The sequence below is a fragment of the Sus scrofa genome, chromosome X, assembly GCF_054392235.1.
Source record: "Sus scrofa isolate SSC_HxYL_T2T_F1_AM1 chromosome X, Sscrofa_HxYL_maternal_Yorkshire_Landrace_v2.0, whole genome shotgun sequence".
In the NCBI taxonomy this organism is placed as follows: Eukaryota; Metazoa; Chordata; class Mammalia; order Artiodactyla; family Suidae; genus Sus; species Sus scrofa.
Window position 1 is genome coordinate 23,737,337 of NC_139401.1, and position 14,747 is coordinate 23,752,083.

Sequence of the window (14,747 nt, forward strand, 5' to 3'; positions counted from 1 at the left end):
TTCTCAGAGCCTTTAATATGCTAATGTCTGAGATTCTCTTAAGAGAAATGATGTAGTGTTTCTCAAATTATCCTGACTACTCAACACTCCCCCCACAGAGCATTTCAGACAATTAAGCATCTGCAAAAAACCCTGTGGTCTTGTTTTACTTGAAATTTTCAGCCTGAGTCAGAAATACTGTATATTAAGCGAAGAACTGTTGACAGCTCCAATAGGTATATGCATAAGCCTTTTAGACATGGGAGCAGTGGTAGTGGAAACTGAATGGAAGGAAATTCCTCAGGGAGGTTAATTTTGGCAAACATTCAAGCTAATACAGCTGCCCTTCCTCACCAGTATTTCAGTGGTGACCTTCCAAGTTTCTGGGTTCTATTTTTATTATTGAAGACTTATCATGTGCCAGACATGAAGTCAGACTCTTGGAAAATAAAAAGACAGTATCTGTCCTCAAGGAAGAGAGTTAAAGGTGGAATACAGAAGAGCTATAATCAAGTGTCAGAGGAGATGGGGTCTAGGTATCCACAAGGCGCTATGGTGAGTGCAAGGTGACAGTTAAGATGACAAAGACCATGATGCCTAGGCTGGTTCTGGAAGGCCAAGAAAGGGTTAGCCAGGAAAGGAAGAGGGGAAGAGCATGTGCAAAGGCAGAGAGGCTAGAGAGAACATGGCTTGCATAGCTAGAGAAAAGGGCACAAGAGACTGAACAGGTACAAAGGGCATGCTAGGGAGTTTGGATCTTATTCTCATGGTGAAGGGGGGTTATTAAAGGCTGTTGGACCTCAGGATTTACCTCTTGAAAGCCCGCTGTGGCAGCAGTATAGAAAATGGATTGCAAAGGTAGAAGATCAAGAAAGATCCAGGAGGCCAGCAATGGATGGAGAGATGAGGGCAGTTGAGAGTTTAAAGTGATAAGAGTGGACTAACTAAGATGTTGGAATGAAGCAGAAGAGAAGCATTGGTAGAGCCACACAATACAGGGAATAGAGGACAAGGGGCAGATTTGGGGGGAGAAGATAATGTTTTCAGGTTTGTACTTGTTCAGTTTGAAATTCTGATAAAACATGTGAGATGTTCAGGAGATGGCTGGAACTCTAGGTTGAGAAATACAGATTTGACAGGTATCAGAATAAAAGTGGTAGGTGAAGCCATAGATGGCTGGTCAGGGAGTATGTAGACTGAGAAGAAAGCAGAACTCTTTCTGGGGAACTCTATTAATGTCCCACTTCCAAATGTCTACAGCATCTTTCTGTAACTCATATGCAATTTGTTACCTGCTGCAATAAACATTTAGCTCAGTGCCTATCACATACAAAAGTATTATGCTAGATATGAGGGTACAAAGGGGAATAACAAGGTTCCTTTATTCAAGGAGACTATGATCTAGTTGTGGAAGGAATTATACCCGACTAGTATGCGAAACAATGTAAGAGCTATAAGTGTGTTGAATATAGAAGAGACAACTCAATGGAAGAGGTAATAGGTTTCAGGAGGGGAGAAGAGCAATTGAGTTGGGCTTTGTAAAGTAAGTGGATTTTGCAAGTAGGAAGGGGAAAGAATAAAAGTGATTTGAGGCTGGAATTTAACATACAAAGATCACAACAGAATGGGGGGATGGAAGTGAAAAAAAGAAGCTGTAAAGGTGCAGGATCCAGGGAATCCTGCCCAAGTTTCTTAGGAATCCATCTTTAAAAAGGCACACACAAGCCTAAGAATATCCAAGTGTTCGTGTTGCAGCAGATTTTCTGCCTGTTCCCTAATTTCAGAAATGCCTTTAAGAACAATGAATCAAAAATGTTGAAGGAAATCTAAAAATCACAGAACTAAGGCTTGAAGGCTTATAAATGCTTTTTCTTAGTTCTCTGTTTCCATTCTGCAAAACTCTTGTTAGTGGAACTTTAATTACATGGCTTCATTATAAAATTTCCATTGCATCTAAGTGTAAATAATTTCACTCAAATGCTCTAATTTCAATCTGTGGCTAAAAGCATCGGTAGAAATCACATTTTTGTGGCACTTCCTTGGCACATTGAAGGAAAACAAAATACTGCTAATCAAGTCATGAGTGACTTTGAAAGTGATAGATTATATATAGTAAATAATAAGAGATAAAGAAGTATATTTTAAAGATTAAAAATATTTTATTTAAACTTTTCTTCATAAACACTTTTAACATTTTTTTCAATTTAAAAACAGGATGGATAGCATAAACATGTTCTGAATAGATTATATTCACGGCTTGGGAAAAATTACCTGACAAAAATGTAAAGGCTTTTAAAACAGGCATAAAAGGCAAACAAATTATTCTAAGATTTTTAAATTGGCCCTAGAATTATTTGACTTCTAGCCCAAAATGTACCTAAAGGTCAAAATATTTTTCTATAGACAAAGGATGCCCAAGAGGTATAGGGCATATACCAGTTAGGTAGAAAATAACCTCTCTGATCACCTTACTAGAACATTCCTTCAGAAAGCAAACACTTAATCCTTCCCGATATACTGATTAATAAGGTTTTTAATGTAGTTGTTCCCAAAGATGTAAAAAGAAAACCCAAGAATATTAAGGGGGAACAAACAAAGCTGATGGCGTTTTCTCAATGTTACTCGTGTAATATCGAAGTTATACTGGTATACTGAAAGGATAAGACTTTCATGAGTTTACCTATTCCTGCCTATGTCTATTGAATATTTGACTTCATAAACTCTTGATAAACTAATTTTTCAGGACTTTCATTTTAAGATAAATCTCTTTTTAGAAGATATTTATTCCCAAACCAACTCTAATCTGATAGAATGTATGATCCCTAAAAATGTTCAGAGTACAAAAAAAAAATAAAAAATGTACAATAGGCAAACAGGAAAAATGGCACTAGCAGTTTTACTGCCATATAGCCCTCATTTATATCTAATTTACACTATGTATCTATGTTGTGTTTTACTTCAGTCTAAAACTTTAAATTATGTATTCTCAAAAGAGCTAGTCTTTTCTGAGAGATAGCTTATAAACTGAAATAACAATTTATATTATAAACTGAAATGTTATGACCTACAACCACATATACATATATAAAAATAGTCCCACTGAACGTTTGACATGTTTAGATTATGCAGCTCAAATAATTTGTCATAAAGTATTTTAAAGCTTAGTTTCATGTAATTAAGACAAAATTCTCCATTTTTACCACTTCTCCCCACACAAATCTGTGTGTCCTTTACTATGACTCGAGCAGGCTTCCCAGAATGAGGTGTCCAAAGGTGCTGCTTTAGAAAAGATAAGTGAAGGGCTCAGTCAATATTTCACAAATTATAGCAACACTCACACAGAGCAGAGTAATGAGGACACAGAGAAAGCTGTCTCAAGAAAAGCTAATAATTCTATTAAGCTTTGCTTTTTAAAAACCAGTAGTATTTCTTCCAATACAAAACCTTCAATGTGAGAATCTTGAATTTTATGAAATGGTTGTAGTGCAAGGATTTTCTTTAAGCATATTAAAATAAAAACTTATTTATAAGGTTGAAGACATGGAGGAGAACAAACATTTCTAATTAGGATGCAATTAATAAAGATCAGCTATTTTTGTAAAGTCTGGCATTTAAAATGTAAAGTGAAAATTAACACACAAAGATTACAACAGTTATACTGTAAATTTTAAGTCTCTTACTGAATTTTAAAAAAACTATTATTTTGGGCACATACAATGTATATAAACAAAAATGGTTCCAAATGAAGCACACAAAAAATAAACTTGAAAAAAATTCTATGAAAAAAATTTCCATAGTTTAGTATAACAAAAATAAATCTCTTTCAGCAATTAAACTATAATTTTAAAAGGGAATGTAAATTAATCATGGATTTAAAATAACCTAAATTAGCACTACATATAAACAGAAGAGTTTTCTCATACATTCGGAACCCAAGCAACAACAACTATTCTTAAAGCTCAAAATAGATTACAGCTAACATCAGGTCAGACATGACTTAACGTGTGAAGCTGAACCCAAAGTTAAGTTCAAGTTAAGATTTCACGAATTTTCCAAGACATGAACTTTGACCTTGGCCTTGTGTTTTTACAATGGAAGACCAAGAATATTCAATTGTTTGCCCAGATCTTACCTTACCTAGGGCTATGAAGTCATATCTAAGCAATTAAAGAGACCCACCACTGGAGTATAAAAGCCTGTTAGGGGTACCCTGTCTCGGTCTTTTCCAGCAAAAGACAATGAGGAAAGTAATGAAGACATTATTGTTATTTTCTTTAAAGAAAGACAGCACACATATAAAACTCTAAACCAACTAACATATCAGAAAAAGAATTAAATGGCTAACCTAATTCCTAGTTTTCAAAAGTAAAATGACTAAAAATGATTTTTAACATGTAGAAAAAGACTTTTGCCCATATTACCATGGGAAACAAGATAATCAATCTTCAATCTTCATTTTAGAAACTGAAAGTAAATTATAGGACCACTTAATAAACATTTAAGTCGCATATACAAAAGAATATTAACTTGATTTTTAAAACCAATCCCAATATTTGGCTTTCTAAAAAACTACTTATGTACCTGTTTTTTAAACTCAAATGCCTCCAGTTGTGGAGTTTTAAAATCAGGTTTTTGTCATAGTTGTCTACTTTAATTGCAAAAATGAAACAAGTCTTCACATTTCCATGACTTCAGTCTTTCATTTTATGTTCAGTGGTGGCAGCAGCAAAAAAAAAAAAAAAAAAAAAAAAAAAGTGAAACTAGAAAATTTATACAATAGCCATATAGAAGGCATTGCAATATTGCACCAATATCCTAAGGTCTGGCAAGTTTTGCCAGTGTAGATCTATTCTGTATCAGATATAGACTCTACGCAGGAGAAAATAGCATCAATTTGAATGATTCACTCCCTGGTTATTCTTGCTTAATTTTGACAACTTTATGTTTTTCCTTCGAGTTTCAAGAGTTGAAAGGTGCGGCTAATCCTAACATACTTAATTACAAATGCTTTTAAACAGTTACTCTTGATCCATTCTGAACTTTGAGGTTACTATCCTTCATGCTAGTAGCTTTCAGTAAATAAAACAAAAGCTGAGGGCTTACATCCCCAGTGCTGCTAAATCTTTTGTTTTAACTAATAAACAAGTAGATATGACCAACAAGATTATAATTCTATTCCTTACCTCTAAGTCAAAACTGAGCTCAAATTTTCCATAAGTTGCTACTTTCCATTCAATAACAGATGCAGCAGCCTTATTGAATGTAAAGAATGGGAGTTGCACTTACTTTTAAGGGGCCTTTATTTAGGAGTCTGGTATTAACTAAATTCTCTTTAAAAGTGCTTGTACGCTGCAGGGCCAGGGCTTGTCATAAACCACTCCGATTCTCACTAAAAACAGGGTTACATGAAACAGACTGCAAAGAAAAACATTTTCAAAAAGAAGACATACATTGATAAGGAACACTAAGGTTTACTTTTGAAAATAAAATGTTAGTTTTCATAAATCCATACATGTTTCACGAATATAAGGAATTCGAATATTACTGAATCAGTATGGACTGAAGATAGGCTACTCTGATACCAAACAAGGACTCCAGTTATTTTAACTTTCTAAAAATGTTAATACACGAAAAGACGTTACATCTAAAATACAACAAGTATGGCAAACCGTTGTGCAAGTGCACTAGCTTAAAAATATAGAATCCTAACCACACATAAAAGGGGGTGTGCCTTATATATTCATAGGATGTATGCAAGTATGGATATGCTTTCACTAACACAATGCAGATAAGAGAAGGCAGCTTAGAAATAGTGTTTTGAATATAAAAAAGTTAATCTTGTAGAAAATTTATATTTTTGCATTTTCAGCAAAAAAGCCATGCAAAAAGGTCAAAAATCAAAAATCCAAACAGACTGAAATACACTGAAATAAATGTTCAAAAAGATTTCAGAGAGAGATAGGAACTGAAATTACATCCAGTGACACTTATCAGGTCTTCTCTTAGAAGATGCATGACTCCTACACTGACATTTGAAAGAAATGTTTAAAGCATAAATTCAGCTTCCCAGATAAGTGGATTGTTCTATTAAACTGCTTCTGAAAGTAGTTTCAAGAGCTAGTGCTTAGAATTAACTTATTGCATGAGTTTGAGGCCACAAAAAAAAAAAGATGCTAGCACAGAATGAAAAAATTTTTACGATATTAGACCAATGGCTTTGATAGTAAAACTGGTGAGGTTTTTCTTTATGTGTTTTAATTAACTACTTTGCTGCAAACAAATTTTTTGTTTGGCTTTTCTGAAGGGAGAAAGACGTCATTAGTTGCAACGTCTGACCTCGTCCAGTATATATTCCGGAAAATGCAGGTTGCATACTTGTAAACCATCCAGCTTGCAGGGCATCCGTGGGTACTCATCTTCCTTCCATTTGTTTTCGTCTGGATCAAAAGTGAGAATGGAATCGCTGTAATGACCGTTGTAGCAAAGGCCTCCAAGAACCATTATTTGTTTGTCCAGCACAGTCACACCATGGCCACTTCTCCCAATTGGCATGGATGCCAAGATGGTCCACTGATCAGTCTCTGGGTTGTACACTTCGGTGGAAGGGCATCCCTGAGACTCAAAAGAGGCCCTCAAGATCACACAGACACCACCAAAGACATAAAGCTTGCCGTTGTAGGAAATCATCTTGTGAAAGCATCTTGCGTAATTCATCTTGCTCTTATTCTCCCAACAGTTGGTAACTACTTGCGTTCTTCTGGTCCGTTGTTCTATGGTCCCTTCTTTACTGGGGTCAAATACGCATACTTGTTTGGAGGTGGAAGATGAGGTGATTCCACCAGTGATAAACAGCTTGTTATTGAGCACTGTCCCCTCATGTCCATATTTGTTAACTGGATAAGGATCCACAAATTCCCATTTATCATTAGTGATGTCGTATCTCTCTGTTGAATAGAAAGTCTCATCTCTGGTTCTGCCTGCTACAGCGTAAATAAACTTCCCGATAACACCAACTGCAAATTCTGAACGTGGTACAGACATATCTGCCATCCGGAGCCAAGAGTTTTGTCTCGGGTCATATCTAAACACTTTGGAAGAAGCATGGAATTCGCCATCTGGCCCCAGTTCTTCCCCGCCCAACAAAAACACGAAGTTATTGACGATAGCAAGGCAGTCCGGGCGCAGAGGTACTTGTGGGCCCTCTAATTCCCACCACACTCTTGGTTTCTTTAGGAGAAGTATTTTACTGTTAACCATGCTATGTCCAATCATGCCTCGGAATACTGTAGTTTGGGGTTTGGCAGAGCGGATGCGGCTTGATTTCATGTCTAACAGAGGCTGCTGGTGAATGTTCTGAAAGTAATTCAATGCTTGGTCAACTTCATAGCGCAGTTGTCGCGAGTATCTATAAAATTCTGATGTCTTAACCTAAGAACATAAGTAAAAGAATTTAACAACAACAAAAATCAATGACAATATCAACGTCCGCTAAGATGATTAGCTTAAGATTTCAGACTTACTTTACTAAAACTGCTTTCCTATTAAGATGAATATGTTCTATTATATTTTTAACAGTTTTTATAATTTTTATTTGTAGTAATTTATGCACATTCCCAATCTTTTTAAACAAGTTATCTTCCAGGCACATGCTAAATTCCTCTAACAAAATGTATTAATCACCTATTATATGTCTGGCCCTGGGCTATAAGAGGTAGCTAATCACCTATTTTATGTTAGGCCCTGGGCTGTAAGTGGTGGCTATACAAGTAGAGGTTTCACAGTAGAAGAAACTTCAGCCATGATTTTCTTAACCAATGAGGAACACGGTAAGAACAACCATGACTGAATAATTTGGGGAATTAAGTTAGTGAGTTAGTAAAATTTAAGTACACACAAAATTCTCAGTTTTTGACACAAAAACTTGGTCTGAGATCATCAACTCCTACAGTAATAATTCAGTCGACAAGAAAAGGTCAAACTTTTTTTCCTTTTTGTTTTTGGAGGTGGAACTACTTAATTATAATGACTGCTACGATCTTATGAAGCACTTTTAAGTAGTATGCTAATTACTGTGGGGAGATTTTTAAAAATGTGGTCTGTTTCCTCAAAGAACTTAGAATACATGTGGGGAAATGAAAACAAATACACATTTACTAGTAAGTAAATGAGGCAACTGACAGCTAGGTATGAAGCTGTACGGCACATCTCTGAGTGCTATGGAACTTTAGATACAGAACATATTAAACTGACGTGGAATCTAATATATGGCACAAATGAACCTATCTACAAAACAGAAAGAGACTCACAAAGAGAAGAGATTTGTGGTCACCAAGGGGGAGGGAGTGGGATGGACTGGGAGCTTGAGATTAGTAGATACAAACTATTATTACATTTAGAATGGGTACACAATCAGGTCCTACTATGTAGCCAGTCTCTTGGGATAGACCATGATGGAAAATAATATAAAAAATAACATATATATGACTGGGTCACTTTACTATACAACAGAAACTGGCAAAACATTTAATAGAAAAATAAATTAAAAATTAAAAAAAAAAAAAGAACATAGCAAACTGGCCCCAAACACTCAAGGGATACTTTGTCAAAGAGGTAGGAAGTTGGAGACCAAGCAGAAATGGCCTGTATCATAATGACAAGGATGAGATAAGAGGGTCTTAAATTTGGATAGTAGAATTAGATACTGTAGAGATAAAATTGACAGAAGTACGTAACTGATTTTAAGTAGGGATAGGGTGAAAAAATGAGAACTCAAATGTGATCTGGGGATTTAGAATTGAGGTGACAGGGAGAGTAGTATTAATAAGGCAAACAGAAGAGGCTGGGACAGGCATTCAGCTTCACAGATGACAGCTTGGGAGGGGGTCAAAACCAGGCAGATATATTTATGAGCTTGCTTCCTCCTTCTTCACGTCTCTCCTTTTTCTTCCCTTTTATCTTTCTCATTTGCTCCCCACCACAGTGCAAGAAAAAATGTATCTGAAATAGGAAGCACTGCAAAAGTATTTTAAGTATTTTGATAACTGTATTTCAATGTAATTGGCTTCCTTTGTAATCCTAAGTATTTTATTTTAAGCATTAAAATCATTATTCTGGAGTTCTAGTCCTGGCACAGCCGTTAATGAATCTAGCACCCATGAGGACGCAGGTTCGATCCCTGGCCTTTCTCAGTGGGTTAAGGATCTGGCGTTGCCAGTAAGCTGTGGTGTAGGTTGCTTACACAACTTGGATTCCGCGTTGCCATGGCTGTGGCATAGGCTGGTGATTGGACCCCTAGCCTGGGAATCTCCATATGCAGCCTTAAAAAGCAAAAAAAAAAAAAAAAAATCATTATTCTGAGAGGGGGTCCTTCCGTGGGTATTGCCAGACTAGTCAAAGGGTAAACGGCACAAAAAAGGTTGAGAACCCCTTTTTTAACTATGTAAAACAGAGAAAATTGACATTATTGCTGCATTGGGTGCTTTATATGCGCATCTCATGTTAAATTATTCCTCCTGTGAGAGAGTAATAACCAGTTTCCTCATGAGAAAACTGAAGCTTAGACTGTTAAGTGACTTGCCCAAATTACTGACATGACTGAAACTAGTAGAGCTGGGATCTGAACCTTGAGTCAGGATAGTCTTGCTCCAAAGCTCCATCAGTTTCCAGTATGTTACCACACAGCTTCTATTACTCTTAGAAAATTCTTTAAATGACAGACTCATTTATTAAAACACTTAACGTGGAGTTCCCGCTGTGGTGAAACAGGGTCAGTGGTGTCTCTGAAGTGCCAGGACGCAGGTTCAGTCCCCAACCCAGCACAGTGGGTTAAGGATCCTGCATGGCCCCAGCTGCAGTATAGGTCAAAACTGTGGCTCAGATCTGATCCCTGGCCCAGGAACTCCATATGTTGAGGGATGGCAAAAAAAGAAGAAAAAACAAAACAAAACAAAAAGAAACCACTTAACACATTCAGTGAATTAGCCTAATTGCCCCTCTAAGTGAAAAGATAGTACAATTATTCTTTTTTTTTTTTTTTTTGTCTTTTGTCTTTTTGTTGTTGTTGTTGTTGTTGCTATTTCTTGGGCCGCTCCCGCGGCATATGGAGGTTCCCAGGCTAAGGGCTGAATCGGAGCTGTAGCCACCAGCCTACGCCAGAGCCACAGCAACGCGTGATCCGAGCCGCGTCTGCAACCTACACCACAGCTCACGGCAACACTGGATCCTTAACCCACTGAGCAAGGGCAGGGACCGAACCCGCAACCTCATGGTTCCTAGTCGGATTCGTTAACCACTGCGCCACGACGGGAACTCCACAATTATTCTTAATACAAAGAATCAGTCATATGGAACACAAAGACTGAGCATACAACGTAATTCTTCCTAGCAAGAAGAAAAGAACTGAAATAAGTCACAGTGAATAATGAATAGTAAACAATTTCAACAAAGAAATGTGTAAGATCTGAGGTCTTATCCTTTACTACTTTTACTTCACATATAAAAAGTTAAAAGTAAAACAGCTTCAATCTCTTATGAGAAACAGTAAAATATTACACAACTATTAAATGTAACATCAGTGAGTATTAACATGGAATGATGGTCACAATATATTCAGTTTTCAAAAAGCAATAGTGGAGTTCCCCTGTAGCTTTGCAGGTTAAGGATTCAGCATTGTCACTGCTGCAGCTCAGGCTGCTTCTGTGGTTTGGGTTTGATCCCAGGCCCAGGAACTTCTGCATGCCACTGGTACCCTCCCCCCAAAAAAGCAACAGTATTCTGGTATCTCAATTTAAAAAAAACAAAAAAACAAAAAAAAACCAACTGTGTATGCTGCCTCTTTTCATAGTGATTATTTCTGGAATTTTACATTTTTGCATTCTTTGTTTTTCATGTGTCACATTTTTAAATTTTTATTATAGCTGATTTACAGTGTTCTGCATGTGTCACATTTATAAACAGGTTTTCCATTCAAAAAATGGGTCTCCTAAAACCATCTCTTTTTTTGGCCACTCCCACAGCATGCAGAAGTTCCTGGGCCAGGGATCAAACCCATGCCACAGCAGCAACTTAAGCCACAGCAATGACAATGCTGGATCCTTAACTGCTGAACCCCTAGGAAACTCCAAAGCCATCTTAAAGAGGTTTGATTAATAAAAAATGAGCATCTTTTCATATCTTCATTTTCCATTCATTTCTTCTATGAGCTGCCTAATAGTGTGCCTCACCCATTTTTCTCATCTTTTTCTTATTGATTTGTTAAGAGCTAAAAGGCAATACCCTGGAAATCAACAAGAAACATAAACCTCAAATTAAATATTTAAGTGCCTACTGTGCACAGCCAGTGGTCTGACAGCTACACAGGTTCTGAAGTAACAGAATCTTGTCCAGCATGGTAATTAAGCACTGAGCCAAGAAGCCCAGTACTGTGATTAAAAATTTGATTTAGGAAATATCTGACTGTGTCACTCATAAGCTGCTGTGTGATTTTGGGCAAGTGACTCAACATCCTTAAGCCATTTTCTCATCTGTATTATTGGGACAATAAGGGCACCTACACCTCATAACCCTAAGGTAGGAGATAGGCAAGATAATTCTACATGGAAAGGACTTGGTATGGTGCCTGCCATGTGGCAGTGTACAAAAAAATAACAGCTGTTATTAGCTATTATTACCAACCAGGGGACATCTGTGGAAATGTCACACAATTTACCTCAATGCATCTGATGCTGTACTTTTGGTTTGTGTGAAAATTCAGTCTCCGAGAAAGTAGAGGAGAAATGAGAAAAACTGTTAGTCTGAACCTAATCCTCTCCAGTAAAACATGACTGGTGACATGTAAGTAGGAGGAAGCTTTAGAGAAAAGCAGCCGTGTTGTTTGGAAATCAAGAAAGGAAGGGGAAGGCTGCCCAAATTGGATAGGCAGATTTCAAGATTTTCAAAGGAAAATTAGGATCAATTCCAAGATCAGAAACTGTGTAAAGCTCGAGAAAGCTTGGAGGCTCTCAAAAGCATAATGCTGACTACATAATTGCAAAACACACTGATGAGGGGAAGAGAGGAGGAAAGTATCTAAAAAATCTGATGTGCTGCAGAGAGCTTTCTGGAATTCAGATGTTAATAAACCACTTACGACAGATGGTTAAAAAAAAAGGAAATAAAACAAGTTATTATAAAGAGTAAAAGCTAAAGCCTAAGGATAAACTGTGACTTTACAAAATGCCGGATAGTAAAGAAATACATTTTAGAGGTTAAAGTTAAAAAAAAAAAAAAAGTAGAGGAAAAAGTGAATTCCACCCTGGATGGGGTAGTTAACGTAATATTAAGAAAGACAAAAAGAAACAGCCTCCTATTCTATTTCCATTCTCAGCTAAGAATACTATATTCTTCCCAATCTGAAGGTCAAATACAATGAGTAAGAAGAAACTTAAATCCAAGATGGCTGAGGGAAAAAAAAAAAGAAAAACCGGCTAGATATTCTGAGTTCAAGTTATTTGATCTCACAAATGAGTTCAAGGGATCCTAGGAGGCTTCACAGGTAAGGCTGCTTAACTGCTTTCTATAATCTGTGTGGAATTATGAAGAATGAGGGAGAACTAGAAACCAGATAGATTTCTGAACTACAGACTGGTTAGCTGAGGGTGATCCTGGATTGCTAAAAAAAACAAAAACAAAAGCTAGCCTTTGCATGTAAAAATTCCCTACAAACTAGGAGGCAACACAGACTCACCAAGTAATGCCAAAAATAATCGTTCCTAGTTTAATTTTTCATGATGTAACAACATTGCTAGAGAATGAGAACCTATGACTTAAGTGAAATAATCAACAAAGCCTCGCCATCAAGAAAAGAAAAATTCTGGGGACCCGTGAACCACCTGACATTGAAACAATAATTGTGTTAAAGCATTTGGAAGGGTGAGGTGAGGTGAGGTGAGGTGATGAAAAGTCCACTGCTTTTATCAGATGCTACAGGGATCCACTCTCCAAATGTAAAGCTTTAAATGATTCTATCCTCACTAGGAACTAACAATGTGGTATGACATTCTTATGAGCTAATAAAATTGTGGACTAAATTAAAAGGACATACAATCCCACCCTTTCTGTTCAGGTGAAAGCACAACTAAGACAGTGCTCAGCCCCATCACCGTACTTCAGATGACAGAGCGGATCACGTTCAGAAGGCAGCAAAGCGATCCAAATCACAGGAAGAATGAGCAAAAAGATGAGGGATGTTTCAATCTAAAACTCAGGACCAGTTTTTAGGACCAATAAGTAGAAGGAGAAAGATTTTAGGCCAGTATAAGGAAAAGCTTTGTAATTAGGACTGTCAAGATAAGGGATGTTCACTGCATTATTTGTAAAGCACAAACACTGAGCACAACTCAAACATCTATTAACAAGACACTGGTTGAATAAATTCTGGTATATAATATATGCAAGTCATTAAAAAGAATGAGGTTAGGAGTTCCCGTCGTGGCGCAGTGGTTAACGAATCCGACTAGGAACCATGAGGTGGCGGGTTCGGTCCCTGCCCTTGCTCAGTGGGTTAATGATCCGGCGTTGCCGTGAGCTGTGGTGTAGATTGCAGACGCGGCTCGGATCCTGCGTTGCTGTGGCTCTGGCGTAGGCCGGTGGCTACAGCTCCGATTCGACCCCTAGCCTGGGAACCTCCATATGCCGCGGGAGCGGCCCAAGAAATAGCAACAACAACAACAAAAAAAGACAAAAAAAAAAAAAAAAAAAAAAGAATGAGGTTAATCCATACGCACTAACACAGGCATTCAAAATGTCAAATGGCAAAACCTGCGGAACTATACATACGATATTCTTGAAAAATAAAAATGGAATGTTTTACACAGTTGGCAGTATATGCAGGGGAAGAATGTATATAATATATGTACAACATATAGTTATCAGTAAGCCTTTGGGGAACCTGACATTTTTAGATTCTATATAGGTTTACAATTGGCTTTTCTATAGAGACTAGAGTAAAAAGGGTATGGGTACATGCTCCCAAATTTAAAAACTCTACCTTTGGAGTCTGAGCATTCTGCCACTCAAGGTAGTCCAGGTGTGACCTGCCATCAGTAATGCTATCAAACTGGGCCAACTTAATGGATTCCTAGACTTTTGTTTTATCCCCAACCTTCTGGTCCCTTCATCCTTTCCTTATTCATCGTATTGTGCTCCTTAGACATCTGGGTTCCAAGGGTCTACAAGAATGACTTCAACACCATGTTAAAGTCTCAATCAAAGCTATATTTATACCCAATTTGTTCTACCCCTCTACAATAATGGAAATTTTGCCTTTTGAGATAGCTATTGTATCACTAAAGATCTTCTACCCAAAGAAATTTAGTTCCTACTTCTCTCTGCCAAGGCTAGAAGTTCTAGATCTACCTTGCCCTTTTCCCAGGGCTACTTATAGCTACAATTTTTTTTCTAAAACCACACAGTATCAGTAAGCATAACTAGCTTCTCCTTCCAGTAGAGAAACAGGAAATTAATGCCTCTGATAATACTAGACAAAGTAATTACAGGTAATCTGCTTTAAAACAAAAAGCATAAGGCTGAAACCTTCATAAATGGAATCACTGAAAATGTGTTAATGAAGGAAGCTATCCAAAAAAGAAACATGTGTCTCATTTTTTCACAGAGAAAGCATTTCTCTCATCACTTGCTCTGCACATAGCAGTTAAACTATCTGTATATCAGGTGCTCTCAAAAAAAAAAAAAGATATGGAATGATATTTCTTTCATGTTCTGAACTACTT

The 14,747-nt window shown here is 37.1% G+C and overlaps 1 protein-coding gene across 10 annotated transcripts in view; it reads right to left on the bottom strand.

The window, feature by feature from the left end:
• Positions 1-2,118: 2,118 nt before the first annotated feature.
• The window catches only part of KLHL15 (kelch like family member 15), a 38,086-nt gene continuing 25,457 nt past the window's right edge, over positions 2,119-14,747 (bottom strand). For 2 of the 10 annotated variants that reach the window (XR_014835831.1, XR_014835829.1), the window contains 4 exons: positions 6,316-7,407; positions 5,266-5,394; positions 4,561-4,675; positions 2,119-3,258 (listed from right to left, as the gene is read on the bottom strand). Coding sequence is in view for 4 of the 10 variants with exons in the window: in XM_085008763.1 (XP_084864889.1) it covers positions 5,347-5,394; positions 6,316-7,407 (1,140 nt within the window). In the remaining 6 variants the exon portion in view is untranslated. Of the gene's footprint in view, positions 5,395-5,430; positions 7,408-14,747 lie in introns of those variants that run through there. The other 8 variants (XR_014835832.1, XR_014835830.1, XR_014835828.1 and 5 more) reach the window with 4 other exon arrangements.